The sequence below is a fragment of the Antedon mediterranea genome, chromosome 3, assembly GCF_964355755.1.
Source record: "Antedon mediterranea chromosome 3, ecAntMedi1.1, whole genome shotgun sequence".
In the NCBI taxonomy this organism is placed as follows: domain Eukaryota; kingdom Metazoa; phylum Echinodermata; class Crinoidea; order Comatulida; family Antedonidae; genus Antedon; species Antedon mediterranea.
In genome coordinates this window covers 17,642,424-17,656,125 of record NC_092672.1, presented here as the reverse complement: position 1 = coordinate 17,656,125, position 13,702 = coordinate 17,642,424, and the positions used below count along the sequence as shown (strand labels likewise).

General features: G+C 36.8%; 1 protein-coding gene across 1 annotated transcript in view; it reads left to right on the top strand.

The window, feature by feature from the left end:
* The first annotated feature begins 1,401 nt into the window (after positions 1–1,401).
* The window catches only part of LOC140044976 (E3 ubiquitin-protein ligase TRIM37-like), a 96,968-nt gene continuing 84,667 nt past the window's right edge, over positions 1,402–13,702 (top strand). The window contains exon 1 of the mRNA XM_072089694.1: positions 1,402–1,591. Coding sequence (XP_071945795.1) covers positions 1,550–1,591 — 42 coding nt within the window. The 5' untranslated portion in view covers positions 1,402–1,549. The remainder of the gene's footprint in view (positions 1,592–13,702) is intronic.

Below are 13,702 nucleotides of genomic sequence, written 5' to 3'. Positions count from 1 at the left end.
TATATTTAAGTGTGTATGTATTATTTTTCACTGTAAACTTGTTGCACATCTCATTGAGACTGTGAGATACAATAAAAGTTCAGTTCAGTTCAGTTCCCAGTGGTTTTCTTTGTCTTTGCGAGTTTTGTCGCTTCATATTTGACATCGTGGTCTATTGCAATAACTCTGAAATTTGCAATCGAGTGACCAGCTGAATTAAAATGTTCGGCTACAGGTTGATCAAGCTTTAATGTTTTGATAGCTGATCTATGTTGTGTCATTCTCATACGGAGAGTGTTTTTTGTTTCTCCAACGTACTGTTTGCCACAAATATTACAGTATATGAGATAAATGACGTTTTTGGTTAGACAATTAAAAAAAAATTTAATATGCCAATAATGATGACTTAATCAACGTTTGTTCTCTTAATTTCATAATAAATCATACATATGATACATACACTTCAAGAAAATGAAATAAAAAATAGGGATATATATATGGCTCTGGCAAAATACGCAAATCATGCCAAAATACGCAAATTGAGGGCGCTATGCTTTGCCGAAATACGCAAATAATGCCAAAATACGCAAATTAAGGGCGCTATATACTTTGCGTATTTTGGCAAAGCAGTTGCGTATTTTGGCATGATTTGTGTATTTTGGCCAGAGCCATATAATATATAATTATATGGCTCTGATTTTGGCAAAAGCATAGCGCCCTCAATTTGCCTATTTTGGGATGATTTGCGTATTTTGGCATGATTTGTGTATTTTGGCAAAGCATAGCGCCCTCAATTTGCGTATTTTGGCATGATTTGCGTATTTTGGCAAAGCAAATTTGCGTGTTTTGGCATGATTTGTGTATTTTGGCAAAGCAGATTTGCGTATTTTGGCATGATTCATTTTTTATATATACATATAGGCCTAATATTCAATTGCCGTTTTACATTTAGCGTCTTCACAACCCAATGAGAAAGAGCTAGATCTTTCATAATTATTTTTGTATTGGAAGCCCAGTTGGCATCAAAGTTATTATTACCATTTCGAATATCAGAAAAAATATCATGTGTACCACAATTATCAATGATATTTTGAACACATAATGGGATGACCAGAATGGAACTAGGCCTAGAAAACTGCAGATATTGATATCTGAGTTTTCTAGATCTGGAAAAGTCAAATATCTGAGTTTTCTAGATCTAGTCTAGATCTAGGAAACTCAGATATATCTGAGATCTGAGTTTTTCTAGACACCCTAAAGATAGTCCCCTTTCATGAATATGGGCCATTGATGTTAACACATTTAATTAACACACTAAATTAATAAAAGGGACACCCCTATTTCCCCATCTTTTTTATAATGGTATAGTCCATACAAGTCGCGGCGCCGGAAACAACAATCCGATCCGATCATCATTTCAATCGCTACACACTAACAATCATCATATCTCTAGGCTTTTCTTGGCCAGGCTTGACCCACCAAGTTAGTAGGCCTAGCTCCGATGAACGAATTGCTGTTTACCAACCGATATTTCTTTTAACTCGGATAACAAGAAAGCAACTCGGAGTCAATGTCGTCTTCAAATCGAGTTGTTGAAGAAAAAACAGTGGAGGTAAGGCCACATCATATAAAAAAATAAAAAATGGTTATCACATCAGGCGATCGGGACCACGGAATCTCCCGTGCTCAAGACGATCGGGCCCAGAAAATGTGGTCTCGTATGTTGGCCCGGGTCGGGACGATTCGGCACACTTAAATTTATCGGCTTTAGCCTTTGATAGGCGCTAATGCACTTTCGTACCCACCCACCCCTTAAAATTACTCAAAATTGTTTCAATACTTCATCTAACCTTCACGAGTTGTCTACAGCATTCTGCAAGCATAAAATTGTAAAATATCGATAACTTTTTTTTATTTATAAATATTTTTAATCAATTAATAATTGAGCACCCTTCAGAAATCTGTAGTGAAAACCTCCAAGGGGTGACCCGAGGTTACGTGCGTTACTGACCGGTGCCGTAGCGGCCTCTTTGAACTCATGACATTGGATGGAACGGACGTAAATCGTGACTATGCTGGATTAGCATCAGCCCTACGCACGTTCCCTGGCCTGGTGTTAGAGATACATTAGTCTATAGGCCTAAGCCAGTTTGTACGGTAATATTGGTGGAACAATAGGTTATAGGCCTATATATATATGTAGTTAAGCCTCATAGTAATTGACTAGTACTGAGGGATTGCTCACCGGGTAGCCACACACATACAGTACACAGCAACGGAATTCTAGTATAGTGATAACATTTGAGTTTGCTTGGAGACGACATAACGGATCAAATCTCCTGCTGCACTTTCACAATTGTGCACGGTGTGGGTTCACCGCGGTTAGTTGATAATTAACAAAGTGCAAGGATTTTTGTATCGACACTATAGGCGCCGTCGTTCATCAAGTGGTACCATTAAGAAGTTAAACTTACAGAGGAAAAAGAGCTTAATTTATTTTCATTATTATCAAATTATTTCAATTGTATTTTTGCATTGCTGAAGTTGATTTACTAAGCGTATCCTCCATTGTGTGATCTTCTGAATTCCTAAGACACTTGTGGGCGGACTTAGCACGTTTTTTTAGCTTCATTTGCATATCGTCTTAAGCAACTGTGATTTCTATTAAGCAGGTGTAATTCGGTTTTCTTTACTATTGCCTTTTAGAGAAAGTTGTAAATTAATTCTATTATATTCTATATATTTTTGCATTTTTTCTCTGGTAGTTTAAGAAGTACAATCCTCAGTTATACACAAGTCGATTTTATATTGTATATTGGTATAGTATTGTTGGGTAATTTCTTGCAATTTGACTCAATTTATTCTTAATTAGGTTATATGCATTATCATGCATATAACCTCTTGATTCTGTCAGGATCTTTATTTATTTATTTATTCTTTCCTTAGCACTATTTTGTCTGTGAATTATCTTGCATCAGTTTCATCTAGCTAAGTCAATTTTTTAGAGTATATTCCTTATGGCCAGGAATCGATGTGGTTATGTTTTCACTGTGCGCAATCAAACATTACGCGGTCTGCGCGCGAATTTAACGAAATCATGTTTGTAATCATATCTTCACAAGCATGAATCACTTTTAAACAAAATTTGGTACTCATAAATTTCAGGTCATATTTCATCATATGGCAATACATTTACATGCTTAGCGCATATAATGCATGCGTACGCGCGCTTAAAATGTTCAAAATTGTCAGAATTTATTTTCGATGAAATTAGAGTACGTTTCAGGCAATTTTAAGCGTTTAAAAAATTGCCATGAGTGCGCAGATTTTTGCACGCGCACTGCGCGTCAAACGTTAATGCGCACTGTTTTTGTCCGATTACTGTTGTATAACCTTTCTTTAATAATATCATATTGTATTCACTTTTCAACACGAAACAGTGTTATACGAGCACGTCAAAAGTGACAGGCTACGCACGTGTAAGTTAACAAAATGGTGAAAATACAGTATGCTAAATTTTTTAATTAATATATATCGTTAGAATGCTCGGGAACATCTATTTCTTATTTCATTTTCTTGAGGTGTATGTATCATATGTATGATTTATTATGAAATTAAGAGAACAAAATTTGATTAAGTCATCATTAATGGCATATTAAATTTTTTTAAATTAATTTCGACAATCAAACAAATTATAACAATTTCTTATGCCGAAATAACAAACTCAACATTAACTTTCTTCCTTAAGAAGTTCATATTAAAGTTAAAATATATAGTTTGACAGTGCATCATTTAAAAAAAATTTTTAAAATGTCATCATAGTAAAACATTATAATTCATTGCGGTATGTAATAATCTATCTGCACCAAAGTGGTTACTGCATAGTAAATACACGAAGGAATCTTTCCATAATTTTTAGTCAGTTGTGTATGGCTCGGTGGTCTGTGCTCGTGTCTATAGCATTCAAGGTACCGAGTTCGAGTCTCACCTTGGGAAACGAAACGAAATAAGATTTTTTTTTATTATCCGTATTGTTTGTTCAATTGTATTTCTTAGTGTATAGATTATACACATGATTTATAATGAAATCTAATAAAAAATATGTTATGTCTTTATTATTATGTAACAAATGTGGTTTATGGCATTATATACGCAGAAGGATCTATGATCGGATTGTGATACCGTTTATAGATTTGTGTATACTGCATTGTACTATATTACTGTACTATCTTTTTGATTCCCGAACATTAAAATCAATATATTATAAGATGTTTGTCGTCCATTGGTCGGGTACCTGCTAGTACAGTAGTATGATTGAGTTGGTTTGAGCATTTAAAAATACATCAATTTTGTGCGCAAGCACGTAATTAATGCAAAAGGTCAATTTTTACAGTTTTTTTAATTACACTGTACATGAAACTGATAGATTATACACATGATTTATAATGAAATCTAGATAAAAACACAAATGTGGTTTATGAAATTATATACGCAGAAGGATATTTGATTACCGGCTATTGTATTTGCGTTAGCAAGATCCATATATTATAAATAACTAAAGATTCTGAGAAAATCAATCAATCAATATATCTTAAATCAATCAATTATCAATTATCTTTATTTAAATCAATGCATATAACCTATAATTCATCATAGTGACGAATTAAATCTAGTTCTCATTTAATTTTGTATTTAATGTTTTTGTAAATGTATAATTGTAATTATTTTTAATTGTCTGAAGTCGACTGATGAAAACCTTAATTAAGAAATTAATGTAAATACTGCAACTTAAATTTAAGATTATATTTTTATACTTTAATTAAGCAATAATGTATACTATATCCTTGCAATAAGACTATATTTTTTATACTTTATGTTTACATTTACATATATTTTGTAATTGCAATAATTTTGTTTAATGATGACTTTTACTTTACTTTCAGTATATTGTCCCTTACCATGCAATTCAGCAGATTTGCTGCCAATTGGTTTGTTTTTTAATAAAGAATAATAATAATCAAATATACGATTTAGTAGTGATTTAATAATTTAGCATGCCTCCAAAATCCCGATTTGTTTCTAAACTATTAATTTTTGCGACATGTTAGACCTAAACCTTTTGCCTGGTATAGGTGCCTCACATGCCCAAAAACTGATAAATGGAAGGAGTGTTATGACAACATCACCCCAAATAACATTGGTAATATAATAAGAGGCTCGGGAAAAGCCAAGTTTATGAAATGGATGGAATTCACTCCAAACTTGAGATGGGAAGGGGGAGATGGAGACCCAACGATTTACCGTGAGCTTCGGGATACCAGCACATCACTTGAGGTTGCTTATCCACCAGACCATTCTGGGTTAGAGTCAAGCTATTCTTCTCTACATGCTAAAACATAGAATTACAATCATAATTACGATACAAGAGTCTCTGATATACTGTCTGATTTACCAGTAGATAATATCGTACAATTCTGGGAGGGTTCCTAAATCAAGCGCCAACAGTCCAATTGCGTATCATGATACCTGGACAACGCTTGTACGTCGGGACACTACTCCAATATCCTCCTACCATGGTACCCGGGTAACACCACCTCAACCGTGTACTCGAGAAACATCTACCTGGCAGGATAGTTGTGGGACGCATTTTAATTATAAAACCGGTGGTATGCCAGTCTATTATCTAAGCCACATCAACATACCAAGCACCACAAGATAGGCCCACTATCTATGATAGGGAAAGAAAAGATTTTTATAGCTCCTATAACACCCAACAGACTCCAGTCTCTTATGAACCATGTTATGATTATAGGGAATCAAGGTATAAGAGATTTCAACCCTCCACAAAGCGTGCCTCTAGAGGTGAACCGCAGACACGACATGTTGGTTGGGCCTGGGATGATGACTCTGATAGTGAAAGTGAGCATGATGCATATTTACAGTAGCTGACTTTAGGGAATTCTTGAGGAATACTGAATGTAGAACCCTTAGGCGGCAGAAGCATTTCAGGCCCAAGGATATTCCCAAAAGTCTAGTATTTAATGGCAGAGATAATTGGGTTTTCTTTAAAGGCCAGGTGCGGGCAAAAAATTTCTATTGATCATACATTCCAATAATTATCGATCTATAGTTTCCCCTATGTTTCATAATTTTTGGGATTTTATTTGTGTTACACAAGCTTGTTGAAAATAAGCACTTTCTTATCAGTGGGGGGATAGTTCAAATTACACAGTAAAATCTCTATTCTTTTGTACACACATTTTGTAAATAGAGAGGCATTTTAAAAAGCTATGAAAAATAAACGGTGTGGTAAAAAATGTTATCAGTTGACTAAATATAGGTAATATAACTTGAATATTACATTTCTGATATTTTTATTCAACTTCAGCTTTTTATTTTCATGCTATAGCAAAAATTATCCACTGTATATCCACCATCTTTTTTCACCGTCTAGGGAGTCACCAGACATGTTTTACATTAGGTTAACTACCTAACTACTGAAAAAAAGTATTTCTGTTTTTTATGGAAGAATTTTGCCAAATTTTGTATTTGACCATATTAAGGGAAATTCATGTTTTTTCATCTCGATTTCTGTTACAAATATTTGATTTATGTACAATTAACCAGATATTATATTTAAAATTCATGCCTGTACCTGAGCTTTAAGGAGCGCTTCCTCAATTACGCTCACGAGCAAGACCTCAGCAATAAGGGGATTGCGCAATGCTTTCAGTTGGTGCATTACCGGCATAGTTGCCAAGTATTTTATTAATTTAACTGACATGAATGTAGATATCTCTTTCAGACACATCGTACAAGCTTTTGATGAACACTTTAAGGCCGAGGAGTTACCCGAGGTCTTGCAAGTGAAATTCGAAGCTGCTGTACAGTATGAAGGAGAATCTATAGAAGATTGGGGTGACAGAGTTCTCACACTGACTAGAAAAGCCTTTAGCAATCTCCCGCAAGGTTGGATATACCAAAGGGCGGTAGTGAAATTCTGTGTGGGTTGTCTTGACGCTGACGCTGGGCAGTATATACTTCACCAGAACTATACCACCCTGACTGAAGCAATGGCAGCCTACGAGAAGTACACTGGCCTGAGAGAACTCTGCATTCGTACGAAGGGTAGACAACAGAAGCAAGTGATGCCGCATGTCCGGTTTACCACCATTCCTAAACATCTGGAACACCCAACCACATCCAGGTATAGAGCGGAATCTTTCGATGGTGGGGCAGAAGTAGAGGTTCGGAAGGTAAGTAAATCTAGCAAGGGTTGAACTCGCCCGGCGAGCCAGCAAAAACCTACCGTTCCTAAGCTAACGAAGAAGCCTGATCCCAAGAATCGCCGGTTACCTTCACAGCCAAACCAAGATCCCACTGATGGAGCCGTCGAGTCTAAAATAGTTCAACGGGATAACAGGTTCACTCAACTAGTGAGTGAGTTGTCAAACCAAATCAACCAGTTGACAAACAAATTTGATATTCTGCTATAAACTACACTACAACAGCAACCCAGGGCAACACCAACACCGGTTAGACATCCCCACCCCGAGTGTGCGTTGAAGGCCAGAAACCCAGTCAACAGGTTTGCCAATTTGGGTCAGAAGGTAAAGCAGACGTCAAACTAGAGCAGGCTGGGAGCGTAGCCCAGCTTCTCAACCTGTCATCTTCTATGGGCTCTGACTCAAATGCTGAAATACATAAAAAGAATAATGTTAATAATAATGTCAAAAATGATAATGTTTCTATGAGTACTTTTTCAGAGAACACGCTGGCACTACTCCCAGATTGCAAAGATTCATCTGTAGGCGCTACTCCGACCGACGATCTGTTGGAGCCGAGTGCAACAAACAGAACTCAACCCGTAAAGGCAGAGACCAAAGCAGATGAGACTGAAAAAACCATCATTATCAACAGAGTACAATCCAACCGTGCCTTATACACCACTGTCTACATAAATCAAACCGAAGTGACAGTTGTTGTGGACACGGCTGCGGAACGGACAACACTCTCAGATAATGTACCGTATACTCACGTTTTTATTGTCTAAACCACCTATTGTAGCCAAGCTTAACTTTACTCTAGCAGGTAGAGGTACATCAATGCCTGCTTACAAGGTGGGACCTGTAAACTTTAGATTGGGATCGGATGCCTACACTGAATTCTTCTATGTATCACCGATTCATGATGAAATGATTTTCTGGTAAAAAATAAGGCCAGGATAGACTGCGGACAGTTGCTGTTAACAATAGGCTCAAGCACGGTGTCTGTGAGGAAAAATCGGGAATCCGAATCCCTGAGAATCGCCCATGTCCTTGTTGCCAGACGTAGAGTGATACCACCACACTCAGTAATGCATGTCCAATGTCAACTCGTACCTAACAATTTACCATTACTGGATTACATCATAGGTCCAGCGATGAAGTCTTCGTTGGAAATTCCAGTTACCACACACCAGGGTTTGCGGAAGTCGCACCTGTGTGTGGTCAACACTTATAATCAGTACATCACATTGAAGAAGGGCAGGAACATTGTCCCAGCCACGGAGACCAAGCCGATGGAAGGGGGTGCCGTTAACGCTGCTGACGTGTGTTCAGTACCCAGCAATGATGTGCCTGTTTCGGCAGAACCCTGTCATCTGGTCAACATACTCAGCGCATTGTGTGCCCATCCCGCCTCCATTAAGGATGCAGAACTGTCTTCTCTTTACCATTACTGGATTACATCATAGGTCCAGCGATGAAGTCTTCGTTGGAAATTCCAGTTACCACACACCAGGGTTAGCGGAAGTCGCACCTGTGTGTGGTCAACACTTATAATCAGTACATCACATTGAAGAAGGGCAGAAACATTGTCCCAGCCACGGAGACCAAGCCGATGGAAGGGGGTGCCGTTAACGCTGCTGACGTGTGTTCAGTACCCAGCAATGATGTGCCTGTTTCGGCAGAACCCCGTCATCTGGTCAACATACTCAGCGCATTGTGTGCCCATCCCGCCTCCATTAAGGATGCAGAACTGTCTTCTCTTGCCACTCAGGGGAAAAGTTCAAGCCTGAATACAGTGTATTGTCTGGAGGAATCCGAGCACCGCATTGTCACTCTGGAAGTTGCTCAGATTCGACACACAAGTGGCGAGATAGGGAGTGAGGGTTTTGTTTGGGACCCAGGAGGTTTAAGGACCATTACAGAAACCCGGGCCCCAAATGGATTAAATTACTTTTATATTCACAGGACGAAGGTTGTATGGTCATGGCAGTTCAGCCTGAGATACCGACTTTAGGAGCTAATTCTTTCCAGCCCAAGTTTGAAATTCTTTTGGTTGAATAAAGCCGGCCTACACTCGTCCGATGATGGACTCTCATTTCGTATAAGTTTATTAGATTTACCTGTGGGGAGACGCAGCGATGCATGGAAAGGGATAACGATTTCCGTGTCCTCACCTGACAAGGGCTATGTGCTATACCTTAGCCAGCCACAACAAATCCACGAAGCTGTGTCCCCTATGGACCAGTACTGTTATCAAAGTAATTAGCCGAGGACTGTTTGTCTCGCTGAGAAGAAGGGTGAAATAACTCGAACCATGCGACTGGCAGCCCTGGGTAGTTAACTGACCGTTTACCACATTCCTATCCTGAAATGGATCTGATCCACTGTGGAGGATGTATAGGATGGTTAACTTCGCTTTGTTTCTTTGCAGATTTTCAATTGGAACGGACTTTTCCTCAAATCCTCATAATTAATCATCAGTCTCAATTGCTACCAGGCACTGGACTACATCAGAACACTGGGCTCGGCCTTTATAAAATTGGGGAGAGTGTAGTGAAAATCCCCTTATATCATAATGGGTCGACCCAAAGGGTGACCCGAGGTCACGTGCGTTACTGACCGGTGCCGTAGCGGCCTCTTTGAACGCATGACATTAGATGGAACGAACGTAAATCGTGACTATGCTGGATTAGCATCAGCCCTACGCACGTTCCCTGGTGTTACATTAGCCTATAGCCACCAGGGTTTCCTGTGTAAGCTTCCCAGCCTCGACTGAGCGATATATAAGCCAGTTCTACAGTAATATTGGTGGAACAACAGGTATTCACTGTGATTGAATAGGTTATAGGCCTATATATATAGTTTAGGCCTCATTAGTAATTGCTACTATTACGAGGTACGAGCCACAAGGGGTCAAGCTCAACCCTACTAGCCTAGCTAGTACTGAGGGATTGCTCACCGGGTAGCCACACACATACACAGCAACGGAATTCTAGTATAGTGATAACATTACTAAAACACTTAATTTGTCATAAGCTCCTTGTTTATTGTGTTATAACAATAACAATGTAGCTCAGGACTGAATGAAGTAAAAAACAGAGGAAAATTGGTCAGTAGTACTTAAATCTTGAAGTCAGCAGTCCCATACAATTTATCTTCTTTCCTGTGTGAAATTCTACTATTAAAAATGAAAAACAAATTAAAAACATAATATTTGGTGATACCCACAATGATGAATACAATAATTGTATATTATTTCTTTATTAAAAATTCGAAATTCATGTCGGAAATAATGCAAAATGCAGTGCTTTAAACATATAGTAACTACACCCTCTATAGAATGCAACTGTGTACTCTATCAAGAGTTGATGTCCTGTGAGGCCTCCGTACTTTTATCGGCAGGCCTTGCGATGATTTTCGCGAAGCTTAGCTGGCGATGTATTTCTGAAGAGTGCTCAGTAAATTGATTAAAAATTAGTTATAAATAAAAAAAATATCGAATTTTTACAATTTTGTGATTGCAGGATGTTGTAGACAACTCGTGAGTAGGTTGGATGAAGATTTAGAGTAATTTTAAGGGGTGGTTACGAAACTGCATTAGCGCCGCTTTGATATGGATAGAATAAGCATAAAATAAGCTTTTCCCCCCAAACTTTATTTTCAGAGAGACTATCTATGGGTTAGTACTAACCTGGTCCGGTTTACAATAAAATCAGTCCCGTCTGAAATCAGTCCCGTCTGAAATCATTCCCGTCTGAAATCGGTCGCCTTTGAAATCGGTCGCGATAAAATCAACTTCCAGTATTTTGTATGGCGCGCCGCTACAGCTATACTTTTGATGATATCGGTCGCGTTTAAAATCGGTCGCATTTGAAATCGGTCGCGCTATTTTGTATGGAGCGAGATGCATGCTACAGTAGCGGGATATACATTTTCTTCGTTTATATAGATTTAATTGATATTTTTTAGGAACTAGATTATTTATTTGGATATTTTTTATTTGGTTATTAAATATTTATTATCAATCATTAATTTTAGGAGAAGGTGTCTTTTCAAAATGGCTATTTATAAACATGTTTAAATATTATATTAGTAGGCATATTATAATTTACCTCTATTTATAATATGTACTGTAATTAATATATTATATAGAGAATATACGTCTGTGTCTTTTATTATGCAAACAATTACGTAAAAGAGAACAATTTATTTTAAAACAATAATTGTTACAATGTATAGCCCGTAAAGCCAGCGTATCCATTTTATACTATGCATACTGTGCGATATCATATCCATGTCTATTCGATCACCTTATTTTTATTAGGTGATCATTTAGAATAAAATGATCACCTATTGTTATTGTACAAAATCTTTATTGTTATTGTTATTAGTTATCCGCTTAGTAGCGGATAACTCCTTGTAATTGTCCTGTTTCATCAAATTTTTTTTTTTTTTCTGTATTATACTTCTTTCTTTCTGTCATTTTTGTGCGTCGCGTTTCTCTAAAACGTGTAAACAGAACATATCGTAACTTTGTCAACACATCGACATTTACGTGAACTTGTGCACCTCCTATTTTTGAATGACGTCAGAGTTGCGCAACGTGACGTACGCGCGATTTTATGAATTTCAATGATTGATCATAGACTAAAAACCAAACATAATTTTGTTTTGACACTTTGTGAAAATTTAAGTCATATCAAGCGCAAACTTTCTATGGATTAAAAATAGCATGTTTCACAAAAAGTTACGCGCGTACGTGCGTTTAAAATTTTAGGATGCGAAAAATCAACTTCTAATCAACTTTCTATGCGTTTCATGTCATTTTGAGCATGTCAAAAATTCCCACGCGCGCGAAAATTTTTACGCACGCGGTGCACACGTAGCGTTAAAAACATATTTTTTTCGCGTGATTTATGTTTTTTCAGCCTTTTCTAGTAATGTTACCAACTTTTAAACAATTTCGACTTAAAATTACGTCATACGAGCACGTCGAATTACATAATTTGCACGCGTTTTTGGTGAAAAAGTTCAAAAATTTGTCAAAATTATGCCTATTTTTAAACAGTCATAGATTCTAAACTACATGGAGAACTTTTTTTTAATTACATATTCTGGAAGTTGATGAGTTGTAGATATCGGATCATGCATTAATATGGGTAACCGGACATTGTGACGTCATCGTATGGCCACGCGAATATAAAATGTAGGATTTTTGTCTCTTTCGTCATAGCTCATCACATTTAATAGAGCGCATCTCCACTTATTCGTTGTCTATTTTCACCCCGATTTTAATATATTCTAGGTCAATCAACTATCTTTTGCATGAATTAAAATTTTTTTAATTTTTTTAACGTCATCATGCCTAAAAATTTAAATTACGTTGGTCATTAATTTCATCTTTACAGTAAATTTTAATCTGTTATACCTCGTAAGAATAAAATGTGATAATCACGATTAAAACGTTTTCAGGAAGCTATTGTATTGTAGATACAAAATCATGTGTAAATTGTGCCAATTGAATGTTGTGACGTCATCATATGGCCAGTTAAATAAAAAAGTCGTATTTTCATCTTTTGCATTATATTTCATTACATTTAAAAGAGCGCGCATCAATATTTCACGTATTCAAATTTCTTCTACACGTTAATATGTTGTTGCTGAGATAATTTCATTCTGAAATTTCTACTTTTGCATTTCATTTTGAAACCGTCAAGATGTTAAAAATTACAATAAAATACGGGTCCCGTAATTTCACCTATTTTACACTGTTTGTGATATGTATACAGATTGTACTGTGTATACTATATGACACAAAATAACAGAATTCAGAAATAACAACATATCATATTCTTCAGTTCAGGTCATAATGCCTTAATATTTTTCTGTGCGCAATATTGTAACGTATGACGTGCACGTGGCGTTTGTCGAGCGGATAACTAACTCGTCAAAGTGACGAGTTTCATGTCTAGTTATTATTCTTCTTTCTGTACACTTTTTGTTCGTCAAATATCTCAAAAAGTTGAATAACAATGATCACAAAAATTTCACAATGTCTTTCAAATATTTTAACTTAGCCATAATAAGCTTTTCAGCATGATCACTCAACCGTGACGTCACGTATACGCGATTTTGTGAAATCACATTATCAATCATATGTCCATAATTGATTATCACATATTTATGAAATTCACTACACGTAAACTTCAGGTCAAGGGTAAAAATATTAGCAAATAAAAACGCACGCGCACGTAGGGTCAAGCGCGTGGAATCGCGCGTTAAAAATTTAAAAAGCTCAAAATTAAGTTTTGATCAATTTAGAGCATGAATTAGGCCATTTGCGTGTTTAAAAAAATTACTGCGCAAAAAAAATATTTTGCGCGTGCGATACTTACAAAGCGTAAAAATTGCAATTTTTTTTACAAATCGCATTCTACTCACCATCCTTAGTACAT